The 23,858-nt window shown below is 39.9% G+C and overlaps 1 protein-coding gene, 7 non-coding genes and 1 pseudogene across 8 annotated transcripts in view; all 9 read right to left on the bottom strand.

The window, feature by feature from the left end:
• Positions 1-23,858, bottom strand: part of LOC133018569 (phospholipid phosphatase-related protein type 4-like) — a 43,618-nt gene that overhangs the window by 5,328 nt on the left and 14,432 nt on the right. Inside the window, exons 3-8 of the mRNA XM_061084964.1 lie at positions 23,049-23,178; positions 22,725-22,920; positions 18,614-18,671; positions 18,347-18,520; positions 14,789-14,924; positions 9,283-9,511 (exon numbers count right to left, since the gene is read on the bottom strand). Of these exons, the coding sequence (XP_060940947.1) occupies positions 9,283-9,511; positions 14,789-14,924; positions 18,347-18,520; positions 18,614-18,671; positions 22,725-22,920; positions 23,049-23,178 (923 nt within the window). The remainder of the gene's footprint in view (positions 1-9,282; positions 9,512-14,788; positions 14,925-18,346; positions 18,521-18,613; positions 18,672-22,724; positions 22,921-23,048; positions 23,179-23,858) is intronic.
• On the bottom strand, positions 816-1,023 carry LOC133018785 (small nucleolar RNA U3). Its single transcript, XR_009682843.1, has one exon. It is a non-coding gene; the product is annotated as a small nucleolar RNA U3 (small nucleolar RNA).
• On the bottom strand, positions 1,929-2,136 carry LOC133018784 (small nucleolar RNA U3). The gene has a single exon (XR_009682842.1). It is a non-coding gene; the product is annotated as a small nucleolar RNA U3 (small nucleolar RNA).
• On the bottom strand, positions 2,913-3,120 carry LOC133018779 (small nucleolar RNA U3). Its single transcript, XR_009682837.1, has one exon. It is a non-coding gene; the product is annotated as a small nucleolar RNA U3 (small nucleolar RNA).
• Positions 3,907-4,114, bottom strand: LOC133018780 (small nucleolar RNA U3). The gene has a single exon (XR_009682838.1). It is a non-coding gene; the product is annotated as a small nucleolar RNA U3 (small nucleolar RNA).
• LOC133018783 (small nucleolar RNA U3) lies at positions 4,822-5,029 on the bottom strand. The gene has a single exon (XR_009682841.1). It is a non-coding gene; the product is annotated as a small nucleolar RNA U3 (small nucleolar RNA).
• LOC133018787 (small nucleolar RNA U3) lies at positions 5,898-6,105 on the bottom strand. Its single transcript, XR_009682844.1, has one exon. It is a non-coding gene; the product is annotated as a small nucleolar RNA U3 (small nucleolar RNA).
• Positions 6,815-7,022, bottom strand: LOC133018781 (small nucleolar RNA U3). Its single transcript, XR_009682839.1, has one exon. It is a non-coding gene; the product is annotated as a small nucleolar RNA U3 (small nucleolar RNA).
• LOC133018786 (small nucleolar RNA U3) lies at positions 7,907-8,106 on the bottom strand (annotated as a pseudogene).

Raw genomic sequence — 23,858 nt, 5'->3', positions numbered from 1 at the left:
AGGCAATTCTGAGACCAATTGCAACTATAAAACAGCTAAAGCTTGGCAGAACACCAACCAGCAGCAGGGCAGTGCACCATAGCACAACATTTTTCAAATTTGAAAAACAACACAAAAGATGTTCCACTGATAAGCTTCTGTCTGAGCTGTAGAATCACTGTGAGCTAAATTCGTTGAAATAAAATTACCGTGGGGGAGATTTGTTTACTCATATATTCATATTCATTTTAAAATCAATTGAAACAATGACAAAGAGAGAAACCAAACATATACAGAGGCTGTTTCACTACATTTGCTGGGCTTCCACTCTCATATGCCTGGGATTTCCTAAACAACTCTGTGTTTCAGACTTTCAGTTAATTACTCTGTGTGCCAGCTGTGTGTGTGTGTGTGTGTGTGTGTGTGTGTGTGTGTGTGTGTGTGTGTGTGTGTACATAATAACATATGGACATATTTTCACATAACTTTGTGGGAATATTACTTGAAAGAATATTTCCAGATGATACATTTTTGACATTTTGGTCATGTCGATGTTCAGCTGAAGTGTCCCTGCTGTATGCTCGGAACAACAGAACAAAACAGCAAAATAGTGATCTTTTATGTTGAGTTAAACATTTCATATCATTATGAAACTGATGGTGGAACTGGTGAAACAAATAAGACTATTGAGGGCCTCCATATTGAAGGTAAATGGTGGGAAACACTGCAGTGATATCAAGAAGATGTCACTGCAGAATATTCAAAGAAGTCAGTCAAATATTATTTGTAGAGAATTAAAGTAACTTTGACTACTATATAGTAACAAAGTACAGCTGTCCACTCAGAACATATTTCCTCCATCAGTATCTCAACCAGGAACACTGAACAATCATCAACAGTGGAGAAAACCAAGAGTCTCCTCCACCATAATCCTGCTCTGAAGAAAACATCTTAACTCTTCATCATGGGCAGCGAGACCAAACTCTTTAGAAACACATTTCTTAAGTCAACAACTATAGAAATGATCCCTGAAAGTATAGTCTTAAGTCAACAACTTTAGAAATAATCCCTGAAAGTATAGTCTTGGTTTGTTCAGGATCTTTCTCAGACTCTTATATCTACAGACGTGAACCTTTACTGCTGGTGAGCTGCTGTGATTCAGAAAAACAAACCTCCTCCAATCAAAACCAAATTAAACTTACATTTTATGTATTCATTGCTGCCGTAACACTCATGTTTCAGAAAATGCTTAATGACTTGAAACCTTCATGTAATTAAGACAAGTTGTCGAGTGATGAAAAAGCATGAACGCAACTGTATTTCATCTGTTTTGTTCTTCACAACCTGCAGCAGGAGGCACCTGGTTGCTGTTCAGAACTTCAGAGATCTGATGAGAGGCCGTGAATAACCAGCTCATCCAGTAGAGATTCACCGAGCTGAAGAAGAAACTGGGCAACGCCAGCGGCGCCAAAACCCAAGAGTTGTTTGGCGACATGCAGGTCACCGTCAACACAGACTGCTTGTCCAATCTGCAGTACTCCTGCCTCAGCTTCCTGCTGCCTGACAGCAACTTCTACACAGACAATAAACCGGTGGAGGAAAGTGAAGAAGCTCAAGTAGTGGATTTATTAAAGAATAGGTGGACAATCGCATTTCTTCTCAGGTGGTTTTACTGTTTCTGATACACATTAGACTTTCCACTCTCAAACAGAGCCATAGAAAAGGATATATCAGTTTTTGTTCCTTAGTTCACATGTTGGAGTTATTAAAGACAATCTGAGGTATTCACTTATTTTATTGGACTTCTCTTAAGTGCAAACTAAATGCCCAAGATATGTTTTAAATACCTATTCCTTGTAAAGTGAAGGCTAGAAGTCTGATGATTGATTTCCCAGCTTTGTGTAGAATTCAAGTAACTTTGACTACTATATTATAACAAAGTACAGTTGTCCACTCAGAACATATTTCCTCCATCAGTATCTCAACCAGGAACACTGAACAATCATCAACAGTGGAGAAAACCAAGAGTCTCTTCCACTAGATTCCTGCTCTGAAGAAAACATCTTAACTCTTCATCATGGGCAGGGAGACCAAACTCTTTAGAAACACATTTCTCAAGTCAACAACTATAGAAATGATCCCTGAAAGTATAGTCTTGGTTTGTTCTGGCTGTTTCCCTGAGTCTTACATCTACAGACGTGAACCTTTACTCACGGTGATCTCGATCAGAGAGTTACACCTTCTACAATCAGATGTTGAATTGACACTCAGGTGACTTTGCAGTTGGAAGAGAAAGTGGACTGTGTTAGTTTGAAGTATTTTAAAAGACTCATTTGGGTTGAAGGGACTTTAGAAACCTCTTATCCCAAAGTTTCCTTCTACAATGTCACAACAATCAACTCTGCTCAGTTCAATATTCACCCACTGAGTTCACAGTCATTAACATGCTGACGGGTATTAAAGCAACACAAGCCTGTCTTTCCAGGCTGCTCTCTTCTCGTTGATCACTTTCTCGTCTTTTTAGAGCAGGACTTGGCTTGTTCTTGGCTTGAATTCTGCTGTCCTGAAGTCAATGGGGAGCTCGTTCCACCATTTAGGAGCCAGGACAGAAAACAGTTGTGATTTTGTTGAGTGGCTAGCTCGCAGTGAGGCAGCAACAAGCCGATTGGCAGAGGCAGAACAGAGTGGACGGGCTCAGGTGTAAAGTTTAACCATGACCTGGATGTAGACTGGACCTGATCCATTCACAGCACGGTACAACAGTACCAGTGTCTTGAAGTGGATGCAGGCAGCCACTAGTAACCAGTGAAGGGAGCAAAGTATCATTACGAGTGATACATCTTAAACCTTCATCTTTCTGCCATTACATTGAGTTCAGGACTAAGCTGTAACTTAGCATTAATGAAACTTATATATTAAACATCTGTATGAGAACCACTCAGAACATGTTTCCTCCTCCAGTGTCTCAACCAGAAACACTGAACAATCATCAACAGTGGAGAAAACCAAGAGTCTCCTCCACTAGATTCCTGCTCTGAAGAAAACATCTTAACTCTTCATCATGGGCAGCGAAACCAAACTCTTTAGAAACACATTTCTCAAGTCAACAACTATAGAAATGATCCCTGAAAGTATAGTCTTGGTTTGTTGGCTGTTTCCCTGAGTCTTATATCTACAGACGTGAACCTTTACTCCTGGTGATCTCGATCAGAGAGTTACACCTCCTACAATCAGATGTTGGATTGACAGTCAGGTGACTTTGCAGTAGGAAGAGAAAGTGGACTGTGTTAGTTTGAAGTATTTTAAAAGACTCATTTGGGTTGTAGGGACTTTTGAAACCTCTTATCCCAAAGTTTCCTTCTACAATGTCACAACAATCAACTTGGCTCAGTTCAATATTCACCCACTGAATATTCACAGTCGTTCACAGTCATTAACATGCTGACGGGTATTAAAGCAACAAGCCTGTCTTTCCAGGCTGCTCTCTTCTCGTTGATCACTTTCTCGTCTTTGTCAGAGCAGGACTTGGCTTATTCTTGGCTTGAATTCTGCTGTCCTGAAGTCAATGGGGAGCTCGTTCCACCATTTAGGAGCCAGGACAGCAAACAGTTGTGATTTTGTTGAGTGGCTAGCTCGCAGTGAGGGAGCAACAAGCCGATTGGCAGAGGCAGAACAGAGTGGACGGGCTCAGGTGTAAAGTTTAACCATGACCTGGATGTAGACTGGACCTGATCCATTCACAGCACGGTACAAGAGTACCAGTGTCTTGAAGTGTATGCAGGCAGCAACTTGTAACCAGTGAAGGGAGCAGAGTATCATTACGAGTGATACACCTCAGACATTCATCTTTCTGCCATTACATTGAGATCAGGACGAAAGCTGTAACTTAGCATTAATGAACCTTATATATTAAACATCTGTATGAGAACCACTCAGAACATGTTTCCTCCTCCAGTGTCTCAACCAGAAACACTGAACAATCATCAACAGTGGAGGAAACCAAGAGTCTCCTCCACCATATTCCTGCTCTGAGGGAAACATCTTAACTCATCATCATGGGCAGCGAGACCAAACTCTTTAGAAACACATTTCTCAAGTCAACAACTATAGAAATGATCCCTGAAAGTATAGTCTTGGTTTGTTGGCTGTTTCCCTGAGTCTTATATCTACAGACGTGAACCTTTACTCCTGGTGATCTTGATCAGAGAGTTACACCTCCTACAATCAGATGTTGTATCATTTGGGTTGTAGGGACTTTAGAAACCTCTTATCCAAAAGTTTCCTTCTACAAGGTCACAACAATCAACTTGGCTCAGTTCAATATTCACCCACTGAGTTCACAGTCATTAACATGCTGACGGGTATTAAAGCAACACAAGCCTGTCTTTCCAGGCTGCTCTCTTCTCGTTGATCACTTTCTCGTCTTTGTCAGAGCAGGACTTGGCTTGTTCTTGGCTTGAATTCTGCTGTCCTGAAGTCAATGGGGAGCTCGTTCCACCATTTAGGAGCCAGGACAGCAAACAGTTGTGATTTTGTTGAGTGGCTAGCTCGCAGTGAGGGAGCAACAAGCATATTGGCAGAGGCAGAACAGAGTGGACGGGCTCAGGTGTAAGGTTTAACCATGACCTGGATGTTGACTGGACCTGATCCATTCACAGCACGGTACAAGAGTACCAGTGTCTTGAAGTGTATGCAGGCAGCAACTTGTAACCAGTGAAGGGAGCAGAGTATCATTACAAGTGATACACCTCAAACATTCATCTTTCTGCCATTACATTGAGATCAGGACAAAAGCTGTAACTTAGCATTAATGAACTTTATATATTAAACATCTTTATGAGAACCACTCAGAACATGTTTCCTCCTCCAGTGTCTCAACCAGAAACACTGAACAATCATCAACAGTGGAGAAAACCAAGAGTTTCCTCCACCATATTCCTGCTCTGCAGGAAACATCTTAACTCTTCATCATGGGAAGCGAGACCAAACTCTTTAGAAACACATTTCTCAAGTCAACAACTATAGAAATGATCCCTGAAAGTATAGTCTTGGTTTGTTCTGGATGTTTCTCAGAGTCTTATATCTACAGACATGAACCTTGCTCCTGGTGAGCTGCTGTGATTCAGAAAGACAAACCTCCTCCAATCAAAACCAAAACCAAATTACACTTACATTTTATTGATTCATTGCTGCCATAACACTCATGTTTCAGAAAATGCTCAATGACTTGAAATCTTCATGTAATTAAGACAAGTTGTTGAGTGATGAAATAGCATGAACTTAACTGTATTTCATCTGTTTTGTTCTTCACAACCTGCAGCAGGAGGCACCTGGTTGCTGTTCAGAACTTCAGAGATCTGATGAGAGGCCGTGAACACCAGCTCATCCAGCAGAGATTCACCGAGCTGAAGAGGAAAGTGGGCAACGCCAGCGGCGACAAAACCCAAGTGTTGTTTGGCGACATGCAGGTCACCGTCAACACTGACTGCTTGTCCAATCTGCAGTACTCCTGCCTCAGCTTCCCAATGCCTGACAGCTACTTCTACACAGACAATAAACCGGTGGAGGAAAGTGAAGAAGCTCAAGTAGTGGATTTATTAAAGAATAGGTGGACAATCGCAGTTCTTCTCAGGTGGTTTTACTGTTTCTGATACAAATTAGACTTTCCACTCTCAAACAGAGCCATAGAAAAGGATATTTCAGTTTTTGTTCCTTAGTTCACATGTTTGAGTTTTTCAAGACAATCTGAGGTATTCACTTATTTTATTGGACTTCTCTTAAGTGCAAACTAAATGCCCAAGATATGTTCTAAACACCTATTCCTTGTAAAGTGAAGGCTAGAAGTTTGATGATTGATTTCCCAGCTTTGTGTAGAATTCAAGTAACTTTGACTACTATATTATAACAAAGTACAGCTGTCCACTCAGAACATATTTCCTCCATCAGTATCGCAACCAGGAACACTGAACAATAATTAACAGTGGAGAAAACCAAGAGTCTCCTCCACTAGATTCCTGCTCTGAAGAAAACATCTTAACTCTTCATCATGGGCAGCGAGACCAAACTCTTTAGAAACACATTTCTCAAGTCAACAACTATAGAAATGATCCCTGAAAGTATAGTCTTGGTTTGTTCTGGCTGTTTCCCTGAGTCTTATATCTACAGACGTGAACCTTTACTCCTGGTGATCTTGATCAGAGAGTTACACCTCCTACAATCAGATGTTGTATCATTTGGGTTGTAGGGACTTTTGAAACCTCTTATCCCAAAGTTTCCTTCTACAAGGTCACAACAATCAACTTGGCTCAGTTCAATATTCACCCACTGAGTTCACAGTCATTAACATGCTGACGGGTATTAAAGCAACACAAGCCTGTCTTTCCAGGCTGCTCTCTTCTCGTTGATCACTTTCTCGTCTTTGTCAGAGCAGGACTTGGCTTGTTCTTGGCTTGAATTCTGCTGTCCTGAAGTCAATGGGGAGCTCGTTCCACCATTTAGGAGCCAGGACAGCAAACAGTTGTGATTTTGTTGAGTGGCTAGCTCGCAGTGAGGGAGCAACAAGCATATTGGCAGAGGCAGAACAGAGTGGACGGGCTCAGGTGTAAGGTTTAACCATGACCTGGATGTTGACTGGACCTGATCCATTCACAGCACGGTACAAGAGTACCAGTGTCTTGAAGTGTATGCAGGCAGCAACTTGTAACCAGTGAAGGGAGCAGAGTATCATTACAAGTGATACACCTCAAACATTCATCTTTCTGCCATTACATTGAGATCAGGACAAAAGCAGTAACTTAGCATTAATGAACTTTATATATTAAACATCTTTATGAGAACCACTCAGAACATGTTTCCTCCTCCAGTGTCTCAACCAGAAACACTGAACAATCATCAACAGTGGAGAAAACCAAGAGTTTCCTCCACCATATTCCTGCTCTGCAGGAAACATCTTAACTCTTCATCATGGGAAGCGAGACCAAACTCTTTAGAAACACATTTCTCAAGTCAACAACTATAGAAATGATCCCTGAAAGTATAGTCTTGGTTTGTTCTGGATGTTTCTCAGAGTCTTATATCTACAGACATGAACCTTGCTCCTGGTGAGCTGCTGTGATTCAGAAAGACAAACCTCCTCCAATCAAAACCAAATTACACTTACATTTTATTGATTCATTGCTGCCATAACACTCATGTTTCAGAAAATGCTCAATGACTTGAAATCTTCATGTAATTAAGACAAGTTGTTGAGTGATGAAAAAGCATGAACTTAACTGTATTTCATCTGTTTTGTTCTTCACAACCTGCAGCAGGAGGCACCTGGTTGCTGTTCAGAACTTCAGAGATCTGATGAGAGGCCGTGAACACCAGCTCATCCAGCAGAGATTCACCGAGCTGAAGAGGAAAGTGGGCAACGCCAGCGGCGACAAAACCCAAGTGTTGTTTGGCGACATGCAGGTCACCGTCAACACTGACTGCTTGTCCAATCTGCAGTACTCCTGCCTCAGCTTCCTGCTGCCTGACAGCTACTTCTACACAGACAATAAACCGGTGGAGGAAAGTGAAGAAGCTCAAGTAGTGGATTTATTAAAGAATAGGTGGACAATCGCAGTTCTTCTCAGGTGGTTTTACTGTTTCTGATACACATTAGACTTTCCACTCTCAAACAGAGCCATAGAAAAGGATATTTCAGTTTATTGTTCCTTAATTTACCTGTTTGAGTTTTTCAAGACAATCTGAGGTATTCACTTATTTTATTGGAATTCTCTTAAGTGCTAAATAAATGCACAAGATATTATTTGCAGTAGTTCAGATTTGTTCTAAATACCTATTCCTTGTAAAGTGAAGGCTACAAGTTTGATGATGGATTTCCGACCTTTGTGTTGAATTAAAGTAACTTTGACTAATATATTATAAGAAAGTACAGCTGTCCACTCAGAACATATTTCCTCCATCAGTATCTCAACCAGGAACACTGAACAATCATCAACAGTGGAGAAATCTCCTTCACCAGATTCCTGCTCTGAAGGAAACATCTTAACTCTTCATCATGGGCAGCGAGACCAAACTCTTTAGAAACACATTTCTCAAATCAACAACTATAGAAATGATCCCTGAAAGTATAGTCTTGGTTTGTTCTGGCTGTTTCCCTGAGTCTTATATCTACAGACGTGAACCTTTACTCGTGGTGATCTTGATCAGAGAGTTACACCTCCTACAATCAGATGTTGTATTGACTCTCAGTTGACTTTGCAGTAGGAAGAGAAAGTGGACCGTGTTAGTTTGAAGTATTTTAAAAGACTCATTTGGGTTGTAGGAACTTTTGAAACCTCTTATCCCAACGTTTCCTTCTACAATGTCACAACAATCAACTCTGCTCAGTTCGATATTCACCAACTGAGTTCAGTCATTAACATGCTGACGGGTATTAAAGCAACACAAGCCTGTCTTTCGAGGCTGCTCTCTTCTTGTTGATCACTTTCTCGTCTTTGTCAGAGCAGGACTTGGCTTATTCTTGGCTTGAATTCTGCTGTCCTGAAGTCAATGGGGAGCTCGTTCCACCATTTAGGAGCCAGGACAGCAAACAGTTGTGATTTTGTTGAGTGGCTAGCTCGCAGTGAGGGAGCAACAAGCCGATTGGCAGAGGCAGAGACGAGTAGACGGGCTCAGGTGTAAAATTTAACCATGACCTGGATGTAGACTGGACCTGATCCATTCACAGCACGGTACAACAGTACCAGTGTCTTGAAGTGTATGCAGGCAGCCACTTGTAACCAGTGAAGGGAGCAGAGTATCATTACGAGTGATACACCTCAAACCTTCATCTTTCTGCCATTACTTTGAGATCAGGACGAAAGCTGTAACTTAGCATTAATGAAACTTATATATTAAACATCTGTATGAGAACCACTCAGAACATGTTTCCTCCTCCTGTCCTAATTGCCAAAAGCTCTCAAATGTCGTTGTGTTTCCTAGATGACGACTTCGTCTTGCATGTTTTACATGCCTACTTTTTAACTGTAACCCCTCAAGAAAATGTTCGTGGTGTAAGGGGTCACTCTGAAAAAACTGACATTTTACTAGGGGGCTGCCAGGAAGATATCCAGAGCAACTGACTCCGGCGCTCTTTGCACTATTTGCCCCTTTGTGTGTGTATATCGTATGTATGGAAATGAGAAATATCAACTTATTATTTTCTTATTACTTGAATAACATTTTATCTTTTTGATTTGTATGTGACAGTAACACATGACTTATAATGGATAAGGGAAATACAGAAGTTACAAAGAAGTTAAGAAGAGTTACCTTGGTAGCGTGCTGCTGCTGAAAGTCATCATGTTGTCACGGTTGCCTAAAGGACTGGATGGATTTATCACCTCCACCTCAGCACTTGCTCTCTTCATATTGCTCAGAGATGGCTCTCGATAGGAGGAACTACGCGTAAGGATGGGCCCTGTTTGGTCAGGCAACAACATGTGGGAAGAGGTCCTTGTGATAATTGGCTCTGGTTGGCTGGGAGCCAGGGTGTGGTGGCCTATCAGAGGACAAAAAAGAGAGGTCATGTTAAAAAGGGGGTTGATTGGAAGTTAATTTATTGGAAGTGTGTCTTATCTCAAAAACTATACACCTAAAGATCATTCTGTAACTAAATTAAGCAACAATTATTAATCAGTAACATAATGACCACAAATAAGAGCAAAGAAACCAAAGACATATCCATCTCAAAAGCAGCCACTTACTGTGTTAAAATCAACATGTTACCAATAAGCAAAGTTTATAATGAGGAGATCAAGCATTCAACTTAAGTAACAGCCAAAATAAAAACTTCATTAATATTACATAGTGTTTGCTGAAAGGTGCACATTGGGTAACATCCTTAAGTAAAGGGAAACATATAGTGGCTATTGGTTGGCTTCATGTTGAGATATTACATTTTTCAATTTGTGACATATACCCAGTTGTACTTGGCTGATTAGGTTAAGTCTGTAAGGAAGAGGATAATATTTTATTATTGAGTACTCTAAAAAGCTTTGCAGAAGCATAAATTCACAATAATTAAAATCACCAAAGGCCTAACATTTTGTGTCTTAATGTCCACGCATAGCTTTTTTGTATATTAATGATGCATTTTTATGCTTTAACTGCATTTTGCATTGTACAAAATTGGGAAAGTGTGACTGTACCCACTAGCATGACCAAAATTAAACTTCTGGACTAAACAAAACAGAAACACAAAACCTGCTGGTCATATCACGATAAATTAAAAAATCTATAAAAACAGTAAATGGTGTGGGCTTCGTAGACAATTGGCAAACTTTTTAGAGGAAACCTGGTCTTGTTAGGAGAAACAGCGTTCATCCCACTTGGGATGGAGCAGCGCTCTTATCTAGGAATATTACTCAGTTTATAAACCCTGAATGACAACCCAGAATTGGGACCACGAAGCAGAGCTGCAGTGCTACACACTTCTCTGCCCTCCCTCTGCCTCAGTCACAAAACCACAACCCCAAAGAGACTGTGTCTGTACCCCTTCCCATTAAATTATTATAAATCAAACAATAACAGAGGGAGAATTCTACACAAGAAACTAATACAAATTAACACAACCTCTGCAACAACACAACGAGCAAAGACTTTTAAATGTGGACTTTTAACAATAAGATCACTATCATCGAAGGCTATTTTAGTTAATCGACAAGTCTCAGATCAAAACATTTATTTATTGTCCCTCACTGAGACCTGGCTGCATCTTGATGAATATGTCAGCCTAAATGAATCTACTCACCCAGTCATATAAATACACAAGTTCCCGAGAATTTGGCCAAGGAGGTGGAGTTGCTGCTGTTTTTTACTCCAGTCTATCAATTAATCCTAAACCTAAACTAAGCTACAACTCATTTGGTTTCAGTCAGTGTGTAAACCAACCTACTCATTGTTGTTACCACACACTTGAACTTGTATTATCATACGGTGTCAAAATGTAACATCTATGAGTACTTCCACATAATCCGATTCTATCAGACCATAATTTAATTACCTTTGATTTTTCATTATCAGAATATATGCCACTTATAAAAAACTCCTTTTCTAGTTGTCTACCCGATAGTGCTGTAGCTAAATTTAAGGAAATAATTCCAATTACATTTAACCCCGTATTATCTGTCAATATAACCAATGAATTCGAAGACCATCAATCAATCAATCAATCAAATTTGATCTGTATAGCCCATATTCACAAATCACAATTTGTCTCATAGGGCTTTAAAAAGGTGTGCCATCTTGTCGATAGCTCTGTAAAGTCATTTCAATATACATTAGACGCAATAGCGCCTCTAAAAAATAAACGTGTAAAGCATAGTAAATTAGCTCCCTGGTATAATTTCAAGACACATGAATTAAAACAAGCGTCAAGAAAACTAGAAAGAAAGTGGCGCTCCAAAATTCTAACTATTAGAACTCAAATCAACCCTCTCCTGCCCTCAATTGGCACTAATACCCCATCAAGAATACAAATATCAGAAACAGCTGAGAATCCTACCAATTTATTTAGACAGCTTCTCTCTGATCACCCTTGATCAGCTGGGTTTAGAAATATCATGTTCTAAACACACACAACTTGTATCTTAGATCCCATTCCAACAAAATTACTTAAAAAGTGTTCCCACTTATTGATAGTACGTTACTGGACACAATTAATCTCTCATTATCATCCGGATATGTACAACATAATTTAAACTAGCTGTATTCAAACCCCTTCTCAAAAAATCCACCCTGGTCCGAGAGGTTTTAGCCAACTACAGACCAATATCCAACCTCCCCTGCATGTCTAAAATCCTTGAAAAAGTTGTAGCCAATCAGCTGTGTGACTTTCTCCAGGAAAGTAATATATATGAAGACTTTCAGTTTGGGTTTAGAACCAATCACAGCACAGAGACAGCCCTGGCAAAAGTCACTAATGACCTTCTAATAGCTTCAGATCAGGGATTTGTGTCTGTCCTTGTTCTGTTAGATCTCAGTGCAGCATTCAACACTATTGACCAGCAAATTTGATTACAGAGACTAGAACACTTAATTGGCATTAAGGGAACCGCCCTAAACTGGTTTGAATCCTATTTTTCGGATTGATTACAATTTGTGCAAGTTAATGATGAGTCATCTGTGTGCACCAAAGTTAACCATGGTGTTCCAGAGGGCTCTGTGCTCGGCCCAATTTTATTCTCATTATATATGCTTCCACAAGGTAATATTATCAGGACACACTCCTGGATGACCGCAATTTTCTCTTATTAAACTCAGATAAAACAGAGGTTAGAATACTTGGCCCTAAATACCTTAGAGATCAATTATGTAATGATATAGCTGCGCTAGACGACATTGCCCTTGCTTACAATGATACAGTCAGGAACTTGGGAGTGATCTTCGATCCCGATTTTTCCCTTTAATTCTCACTTAAAATAAATTTCTAGGACAGCCTTCCTCACTTGCATAACATCTCAAAAATATGTTTGAGTCCTTTCTCAAAAAGATGCAGAAAATTGAGTCCACGTGTTTGATACATACAGACTTGATTATTGTAATTCCTTATTATCAGGCTCCAGCAGTGAGTCGTTAAAGACTCTGCAGCTTGTCCAAAATGCTGCAGCACGTGTCCTGACAAGAACCAGGAAAAGAGACCACATTTTTCCTGTATTAATATCCCAGAATTCAGGCTTACTTGTCGTCCCTAAAGTCTCGAAAAGTAGAGTAGGAGCCAGAGCTTTCAGCTATCAAGCTCCTCTCCTGTGGAATCATCTCCCACTTTCAGTTCGGGAGGCAGACAGCATCTGTACATTTAAGAGTTGGCTTAAAACCTTCCTTTATGATAAAGCTTATAGTTAGAGCCGATCCAGGTTTGTCTTAGACCTGCTCTTAGTTATGCTGCTATAGGTCTAGAATGTCGGGGGGGACATGACACATGGAGCTTCTCTTCACAGCTTCTCCTTCCTCTTCTCAATCCTTATCACATCAAAGAAATGAATGTCTCATCAATACATGTTTCATGTAGTGATTCATTGATTGAAGTGAAATGTATGCTACATTTTTTTCTAGAAATGCATTCTCGTAGTTGACGCAGGGGCGGCTCCTGGCATAGGCGAAGTAGGCGGTTGCCTAGGGCGCAAAATGCCGAGAGGGCGGCACAAGGAACTGATTTATCATGACGTGACACATGCAATATAAACCAATACATTCACATCACAACATCATCTTCTAAACCCGGGGACGCACCGGAGATAGAAGCGCCGCGAAAGCTGTCCGCTTCCTTTCCGCGCCCATGTTAAATAATTGGGCTGTTCGCACCGGCAGCGCCGCGGCCGCTCGCAATCTGCAGTGATGGTTTCGGGGTCTGTTCTATTTTTTTCGCTCGCTGCGAGCAAATCGGGCCGGAAAACATATTGAAAATTGATATATTTCAAACGATATAACATAAGTGATATATTATATACATGATTAAATATACATCCCATACTTTCGATTTCTCCGCTGTTCTCCTGGAGTTTAATTTCCCTGTTTATTGCCGCCACATGATAAAAATGTCCCCATCTTCAATTATGTACTTAATCCCAGTGTTTGGAGTGTAACGAGTTACTGTAATTCCACTACTTTTAGCGGTAACCAGCATGTAACGAAGTATTTTTTTTTTAAATCAAGTAACGCAGTTACAATTACTGAAATTTAAATGAGTTCGTTAGCCTCACTACGGAGTCCCTCTGGTACGGACTCTGGTGACATCGGTAGATTTTTTATTTATTTAACGAAATTAACGAATTGTTAATATGCGGCCTCAAATTAATTATTGCGTGGTAAGTTACAAGCAAGACGGAGACGAACGGATCCAAAAGCTCCATTACGCACACGACGCGCTTCTGTGCGCTTTGGAGAGGTTGCTTTGTTATTTAAGATAAACATTAATTCGTTAATTAAAACTAATTCCACCGATGTCATGTCACTACAGTTATGATGTCGGAAATGGCAACAGAGTTGTTAGTGCTGTTGTGGCGATCTCAGGGTAATCTGCCGTGACTTTAATCCAGGACACCGGCAGAGTTGTTTATATTTTTAAGGCCGCCGTCATTTGCGATCTCCAGCAGCTGATCTTCTTCTTAACCAGACATGCTGGATTCACCTGGTTTGTTGACAAATGGGTCCGACAAATACCGTGCTGGTTTGTGTTCAGCGAAAAAGTGACGTGAACGAGACAAGCGTCTTGACATGCATAAAGCAAGATTCATAACGCAGAGAATCCGGTAATTTTTCAAAATAAAATTTTTTTTATTTTGAAAAATTACCAGATAATAGATAAAACAGAAAACATGTAAAATGTTTATTCTTTCTGTGCGGCCTGGTACCGACCTGGTGTTAGACTGTGGTAAGAGTTGAAGATGAGTCAAAAAAGGATTAAATTATCAGGAGCACGATTCAGAAAGCGCAGCAAAGTAGGGGAGGAGAAGAAAGAACAATATAGAGGTAGAATCACCCCAATTGTGGACATCATTAATGTTTATTTTGGTCGACATGACATGATATGCTGTCAGTACAGGTGATTTGAGACTTTTTATATTTTTATTATATATTTTTATTATTTTTTATAGCTTAGAATTTTGTCTGCCTGTGTGTGCATCTGTATACAGTCCAAAAGTTCTTGGGGATGCATGACAATTTGCGTGTGTATGTTGGGGGGGGCGCCATTCTGAAATCCCGCCTAGGGCGCCAACATTGCCAGGGCCGGCCCTGAGTTGACATGTCAGTGTGATGAACTCTTGACCTCTTTTACCTTGGTGGCTGTTGCTGACTGCTGTTTGGCTGACATTGGGCAGGGAGGAGAGGGGGGGCTCTCTCAGCATTGGGGGAGACGGATGACTTCGAGACCGATCTTCACTAGGCTGGAAATTCCCCACCGCGTACACTCCCTGCATAAAACACAAATACACACACACAAACACACACACACACACGGTGAGTCACAGAAGGGCATGCTGCATATCCAGGCTGAGAAAGCAGCCATGTTAGCTCTTCATTCCTTCACCGTGTACTATATTTGCTTCACTGGAGGATGGATACAAGTCATTGTTATCGAGGTATCTAAAATACATACAGTACAAATAAGGGAATGAATGCGGACATTCTTGTTTAGTGACACGGTTAATAAATGTAGTTTTATTGAAAAACATGCTGCTGTTGCATGATGATGTAAAAATAAAATAAATATCCAACAGTCAAATCTATTACTCTACACTTGTAACGAACTGGCAATTTCATCTAAAGTAGAGCTGATGATCCAGAGCACAACCTCATATCTGTAGCCAACATTTTCTCTCCAGAAGGCAGAACAACAAAAGTGTAGGCAGTTGCAGAGGCTTGTGTGTGTGTGTGTGTGTGTGTGTGTGTGTCTGTGCTCGTGTGCATGTGTGTGCATGCTGGACGTATCGTAGTGTGTGTGGGAGGCACTGTGTGAGTGTCAGCATTTTCTACACAAAAGTTGAACATCCATGTCTCCTTTCCAGTAAAACTGTAATAAACCATAAAATGTGAACAAGTTTGTGTCTAATCAGAGTGTATCAGTTTTTTCAGTTTGCTCTGTGCAACAACTCGCAAAATCCTTTTGCTTGATAAAAGATAGTGATAGAAGTGAAGTAGTAATGAAACATTTGATTGAGACTTGTGTGAGAAAGAAAAGGCAGGGAGGAGAGTTATTATCCATAAGTCTCATTGTTTTCGTTTTTTAACCAAACCTGTTATCTGGTGACTGCCTTTTCATCTGTCTAATTCAATCATAATATAAATCTTAATAAAATATGTCATTCTATCATCATGTATTTAAAAAAGACTCCTACACTTCTCATTAGCATTTTATGTAAGTAGAGTGCTAATTTGTTGTTTTTCAATAGCATCTCGAGCAAACTACTTGAAAAGGACGAGCAGTCAGTGGATTCAGGGACAACAGAGCTAGTGCCTGAACAAGGAAGTGAGGGGGAGTGTAGTTCTGTAACTACCAGCCAAGGCAAAGAGGAGGAGGAGGAGGGACAGCATGCTGGAGGAGTACATGAGGAAGATGGAAACCAGGGAAGAAGAGAGAGAGAGAGAGAGAGAGAGAGAGAGAGAGAGAGAGAGAGAGAGAGAGAGAGGAGGCAGAATAAGGAGATGTGTGTTTTCTAAACTGTGTTGAAATGTGTTATATATTTATATTGATTTTTATTGTTCAAGTTTTTAAAACATTTCAAATCTTTACATACTTATCAGAGAAATGTTGAACAAACAGGAAAGGAACAGTGCTGTTCAGAGGGCCTTTCATATATAGTTTTTGGATAAATATGTTATTCAACCATCGTCTTCAACTCACTCCCTATCTCCTGGATTCGGAGTATGCAAGTTGCAAGTATGCAATGATACTGTCAGCTGCATAAGGGCAGACCTTTAATCTCTGACAGTAGAACCAATGTAATTCTTCACTCTGTGGTATGCGCGGTAATTGAAAACTTGTGTCCTCTTGAAAGATAGAGCTTTATTGGAGAAGCCTCGTCAGCCACAGCCACATATGGCACATGTCCCAACTCTGGTGCAGAAAATGAGGGAGGAGAAATGGTGGCTATACATAAGGATCACCTTTCTGAAGGGCTCCCAAAATCTCCAATGTACAATGAGAAGGAGTCCTTGTAATTGTGGTACTGTGAGTTGGGAGGTGCCTGGATCACAATGTAATCACCGATGCCACGTGGGATATCGCTCTTCGAATCTCCTCCCAGTATTCATCTACAGTTCCTTATTAGGACTTGGCATTTAGGCTTCTTTCATTATTCCCAAATGTCATTGCAGGTTTCCTTCACTGTTTGTGCCACAGTTAAGATCCCAAGTTGAAAGCTGCTGTGATGTAGTTTTCACCAGTGCTTAGAAATCTGCAAAGACATGATGAGAGTATTATTGTAGTATTATTTTTTTCTGTATTGCTTAATCCTTAGTTAATATGGTAACACACACACACTCAAATTCATGACATAGACATCAATTAACCATTTTGATCCATTTTCTTAAATTGAATTGCAAACACCACCTGTTGTTGCCTCATAAATACATAGACCATTTGCTAAAGTATGTTTGACTTCAAACTAAATATCCAACATCATGTTACAGTTTTAAAATATTCTTATACATACACTTCCTGATTTACTAAGGGAGGCACACAGAAACTGTTGTCTTGTTAAAGCAACACAAGTTTTTATATTTATAAGTAACAGCTTAAAAATAATTTTGATGGTACACAAACATAATATAACATGGGTATTTCCTTCTGTTAACTATCAGGGAACACACAATTTATTTTTGAGTATAATGCAATACAAGTATACACATTTATAATACAATTTACTTTCAATTAACTTCAAAGGTTCACAGTTTAGTATTTTATGCAGTATGTTTAAGAATGTGATGTACTCCAATACTACCAGAATGTGCCATTCAATGGTTTTGAAGCAATTGTAGAATAAAGAAGACAACCTCTTCCTCTCTCCAGTCTTAAAAGAATAGTTAACCCAAAAATGATAATTCACTCATTATCTACTCACCCCTATGGGATGGGGAGGGGTGGGTGATGTGTTTGAGTCCACAAAACAATGCTGGAGTTTCAGGGGTAAACAGTTTTAGTTTTAGTCTTTTAGTCTTAGCGGACAGTAATGCTTTAAAATATGGTGTAAATGACCTTGTCATGTGTGATTTGTTGTCAAACACTTCACCCACCCATCCATCGGCCTAGGGGTGAGTAGATAATGAGTGAATTGTCATTTTTGGGGGAACAAATGAAAACAAATGAAACAAAAGTTCACAGCTGGAATTGTTCACAAGCAAACTGGACTTCTCAAATTAAATACAGAAGAACCTTACCTCAGAAATACAGCTAGCCGCAGATCCAGAGCAGTGGGCTCTCTGATATTACTCCTCTGTGTCTTCAAACTTGGTGCCAGCTGTTACAGGAGTTCTTCAAGCTCGCCGACGTACATTCTAAAATACGTCCTGAACCAAGAAGTGAAACTCACCACGATCTCATCAATATCGGATGTATCCAGGGAGTTAGTTTTCTTTTAGTTTTGCTTAGTAAAAGGAGCACCAGATCATCAGCGCTTCATTATAGTTTTTCCCAAGGTGTGATTTTTTACTGTGCATTGCTTTTGTGAAGGATACAGTATGGCCAACAATCTAAGTGTACAAGCATGTCAATATTCTTTACATCATTTGAACCTATCCTTTATTAGAGAAATTGTCAAGATGCATGCCTTGTCATATCTAAAATAACCTTCACCTGACCTGTATAAAGCCATATTTGTAACTCATTGAACTTTACCAGATAAACGGCAATGGCAGATCCCAGTAACCATCCACAGTAGACATCGACAGGGTGGTTTCTGAACTGGATGATCCTGGTTAACCCAGCTAAGATGGCCAGCATGACGGCGGAGAAGACCAGGAGAGGCTTCAGCAGCTTGGCAGAGTCTGTCAGTACCGTGTTGAAGTACATCTAAAAGACACAGTTTCGTGTGTTATCTTTTACTGTTGGTAAATTTTAATGTTGGCTGAAGATTTTACATGAGCGTGTATGTTAACCACTTACTGAGATGTAGACAGCGGCAAAGGCAGCCAGAGTTGCATGCTGGGAAGGAAACGACTTCCTACAAAGAAAAAAAGACAGTGTTCTTTATGCTAATTATCATGATCAGACAGCTAAGGACAATACTGAATATTCATCTGCTACAAGGAGGTGACTTTCAAAGAAACTTGGAGGTGTGGGTGTAGCAGCTGTAGCAAGTGTTTAATTTGCAATTTGTCTTGATCCTGCTGATAACATATTTTCAGTACTACCGGGAGTAATGGTAAATAGTTTTGTATTTATATATATAGCGTATTCGCAGCACTTAGTTATTGTGTCATGAAATCTAGTAACTATAACAGGTTGTTTAAATCAGGGATTAACACAACTCAACCAAAACAACTGACAAAATAAACATTCACAACCATTCTTAAATGCATTCATTTTTGCTCTCCAGTTTTCTTTTGTTTTTGTTCAGAACAAACAGTAATTCATATCTGATTATGTAAAGAATTTACAAAGATTACACAATTACCAACTGCAATTATTAATTAAATTAATTCAAATACAATCTGTCTACACATTTGCATAAAGAGGGCTAATGATAATCCTCTTTGCATGACAGAAAATACATTAATTAATTAAGCAGAGAAAGTGGTGTTTAGAGATTGAATTGTTGATTGAAATGTCTTTTATACTCAAGATGATTTCAAAGTGCAGAATAAGAACAGCTCATTCTGGTGTGTAGGAAAGCACAGAACAGTCTGTACTGTTTGTGTCAGAGGGTTTAACTGAAGCATCCACATTGTTTGAGATGTGTGCAGTGTACAGTACATCTCTCTGTAAAACTATCTCTAAAGCTTTGAGTGTTGAGGAGCACAGTTGCCTCAATTATGTACAACGGAGATCGTGAGGAACCACCAGGACTCTTCCTAGTCTTAATGACCACTCCATGTTCTTCACACTACAAATGATATTCACACATCTTTACACAAGCTCTAGTCTATCACTCATGTATCCCACACTGATTACACAGCCATCAAGGGCAATTTGAGTTTCAGTGTCTTGTCTTGACACTCCCTCCTTAGACATGGATGATTTAGAAGCCAATTTGAGATAACAATATATGTCACAGGAGTTTACCAAAGGGGATTTAATCCACATTAACTATGTGTCTCTCAATAGGACGAACATTGCCAGCTTTAGTTTTAGGCAACCCCAGAGAGAAGGCCAGTTATCAACAACACCAAGAAATACTCAGGACAGCAAGTATTTGCTGAACAAACAATAAGTTTAGCTGAAGTAAACCAAAGGAGAGCCTATCCTGTAAACTTAGTGATTACAACATGCATGTTATATTGAGAGAAATAGAAGCCCTTGATAGAAATACACGTGAAAAGTAAATGTGAGCAATAATGACAGTTTCAACTACCCTGATGAAATGTGCAGAACTGTGCATCGAGTGGTTATTATTGTAATAATCCTTAAGAGGTTTGCAGTGATTTGAGAACAGCTAAGAGGCGTTGTTAATTACACACCTATTTATTTTATTAATGCCAATTAATTCTGTCACAGCCCACACACAACCTTATGTTAAGTTATTAGAACTGCCAAACCAAACTGGTTTTAACGGAAGTCATATGTCCAACTTAACACCTTGATGGTTAACAACATCCAGAAATTAGTGCGAGAAGGGGGTCTACCATCTGCTTTTTTTACATGTCTCATAATAACATAAATATTTCTAACTTAGTATTTTTTACTGTTGCAACATTGTATATCTCCTGGGCAGCACTCATTAATGTCTTCTCTCTTTCTTTCTTTCTCTCTTTTTGTCTAACACAAGAGATTTGTCACAGTCAGAATGACAATTGGCAGCACCAGGAGAAATGTAGCTGCGTAGGTGGCCTATTAAAACATCTGTACAATTTTACCATCCTCTGCAGGCAGATAACTTAGCAAAATACCGGTGGTTTCTGTTTTTTTCAGAACTGCAAGTTCATTTTTCCAACTTACAAAAGGAGACACTGAGTAGTGGTTCAGTTTGACCTACTTTAGGTAGCTCCTCCCATATCCAAGTCTACAAGGAGAGGGGTGGACCACGTTTCCTCCTCTTTGTCTCCAAACTTTTCATCCTGACTGTGTGGTTGTAGGTGTTTGCCATGTGTCTTTTGAGTAATGTTCAATGTAAGTTACATTTCTTTCACTTTATTTGTATGATGTTGTATTTAAGAATGAAAGTTATTGGATAATGCTTGACAAGTTTGATATTATTTGTTAAATATAAGTTCATGTCTGGCTAATTATTATTTTACATTTATTGTACTTTGATGTGAACATATCTATCATACTAAATAGTGGACTTATGTATGGTGATTTGTTTTGCAACGTTGCAATTTGTTTTTTCTCTCTCTTTAGAACCAGAGCAATCATCAAAGCAATCATTATTTATCATGATAACGATTAAATAAATGGACAGCTGATTGCCAACAATTGTCTCCTGGTGGTTTGTGGCTCCAGTTAGAACCTTATATCCTCAACCAATGGTCCTTCGAGCCAGAGACAGAGCCACACTCCACACCATGGCCTAAAATGGCTGCTTCAGAGACTGATGGCACTAAGCCTATTAATGAGCCCACTTATGAAGGTCAGGCTCCTTCTGCTCAGTTTATAGATGGGTCCCAAGGTGTAAGAGACTCAACCCAGCCCATTACGGACAAGGCCAGGCAAGAAATGTCTCAAACATTAGCTAAGCCATCTACACCTACTCACCAAGCAGAGCCTCACCTTTCACATTTATTACCTACCTCTCAGAGAGAGCCCCAAATCCCTTTATCATCAGTATCTTGTGAACTATCAGCTAAAACCCTTACCAAGCCAATTAGTCATGAACCAGGGGCTAGACATAAAAGGAATCTACGATCCCCTGCCTATTATGGGATTCAGCCACAGCCAAAGCAGAAGGCATTCAGACAGTTGTAATGCACAGAAGTCACTGTCCAAGCCCCTAATCATACTGCATCCATGACTGTTCTTGGACAGCCCACTTTCACTGGTAGTCTTCTACAGATGCAAGCCATGTCATTCAAGCAGCCACAATCTGCATATTTTCAAACCCCCAATGATACAGATCTCTTCATAGCCTCTGCTTAGAAATACCAAGGCCATCACTTCTTGTATTTGAGAGTGGCCGAGAGAGTGATTTTGCCCTCCTGAAAATGGCTTTGGGTAACATCCCATCTTAGTGAGCAGTATAAATATCAGAATCCTTTTAGAACATTATCAGCACCCTGGAGCTAATACATTATCCAAATCCAGTATGCATGATGAAAGACCATATTTAAATGCTATCCAAGCAATTCAAGAGAAATATGGTCAGCCAAGGCTACTAGTTCAGAGTAAAATTGGAAAAAAAAATGCCTAATATTCGCATAGGTGATATAAAGGCCTTCGATGATTTGTCCCTCTCTGTCCATGCTCTGGTAGGATTGTTGCTGTGCACAGACATGGATTTGTTGAGCAACGTATTAATCCCGGCATTCTGAATGGGCAAACAAACCAAACGTATCCCCTCCTTCACCTTTCAACCTGGCTACAGTCAAACTCGAGAGCCAACCTTTTATAAGAGAGATATTAATGGTAAATGTTTTTGTGTTTATAAAGCGCTTTTCTAGTCTTGATGACCACTCAAAGGTCTAAACAGTCCATTTTTACATTCACCCATTCACACACCCATTCATACAGTGCATCTATTAGCAGCACTATCTTGTTCTATGAGGGGCAATTTAGGGTTCAGCATCTTGCCCAAATCACGTCTAAATAATCATCTCCCTGCAATCTTTTCTCCTCTCAAAGCTCACCATTGTAGAACATGACCTTATACATGTACTATGTACAGTGTCCTAATTTTAGCTCACATATTTTCTGTGTTTTAGTAAGGGTCCTGAGAGCAGGTTGGTAACCATGACAACAGCAAAAAATATATATATCCAGTACCACAAGATACAAGAAGATCATAGCATGTGTTTGCTAAAACTAGACATTCAATAGACACAAATCCAACACACCCACACACACATCCTCGAACACACTCACTAGTTCACTCACAAACCCTCCCACACACAGAAAGTCTTACCTCCCAGCGTTGATGAGCCCAATGTCTTGTCCAGAACAGATATCCTCCAGAATGAAGGCTTCGTCACAGGTGGACATGTTAATGTGGGTCAAGTTGGGTTTGCACACATCCAGCCAGTAGGGTGTGTGCTGACCAGTGGAAAGCTGGAGAATGTCAGTTATCAGTGCTGTCACACACAGGCCGAAGATATGGACTCCTTGGAAAATAATACATTTATTACAATTATTGTTGACATTTATATTAATGTCAGTGTTTCATGTGTTTATTTCTGGTTCTGTGGTTTGTTGTTAAAAACATGCATGTGTGTATAATGAGTCCTCCCACCTATGAAGCGTACAGCTCTGCGAATGTAGGAGTTGAAATTACAGCCTGCAGCGTTGATATTGGCCTCAGTCTGTGTGGCTGACGACCTTCTGGACAGATAGCAGTACAGAATGGCCTCTCCGATCAGGATCTACATACAGACAGACACAGAGAGGATTGATGGCAATGCACATCATTGTCACCAGATACATTAACCTCACTACAATATATTAGTGTGTTTACTGTTGCATCCTGTTGTGACTGCAAACGTTATACAGACTAGTGCAGTGCTCGTTCTAATCATGCCAGACAGGCAGACAGACAGGCATTTCTGTATTTTATCTCCTCTGTCCATATTGTGATCATACATTTGAAATATAATTTTATGAATGACTGCCTCTTTCATACGCTGCAGAGCGACTTTAGAATAATTTCTTGCCATTAGTGATCACTCTTCAAAGAGGCCTGTGATACACTGTCACTTTCATCTTGTTTGAGTGCAGGAGAGTGTGTGCAGAGCTTTTCATATACAGTCCATGGAGCAAAGTAAGGAAAACTTGGCATGTGTGGTGTGTGGTTTATATATAAGTTTAAAGGATTAACTTAACTGCTGTTACATTTTTATACATGGCATGTCAGCTATTTCTCTCCACAGTCGCCATGCTGCTCGTTGTGGGTTTTTCTATAACATTGTAAAGTCTCATCCTAACTATGTCAAGTGCTGTGATTTGGCTTCATATGACTAAAATACTACTGAACTGAAATAAATGGAACTGAATCACCTGGCTAATACCGTTCCTATGGTGAATGGTGGTGGCGATGTCATGCAAG

This window comes from Limanda limanda, chromosome 13, assembly GCF_963576545.1.
Source record: "Limanda limanda chromosome 13, fLimLim1.1, whole genome shotgun sequence".
Taxonomy (NCBI): domain Eukaryota; kingdom Metazoa; phylum Chordata; class Actinopteri; order Pleuronectiformes; family Pleuronectidae; genus Limanda; species Limanda limanda.
The sequence above is the reverse complement of the archived record's forward strand: the minus strand, read 5'-3'. Positions and strand labels throughout refer to the sequence as shown.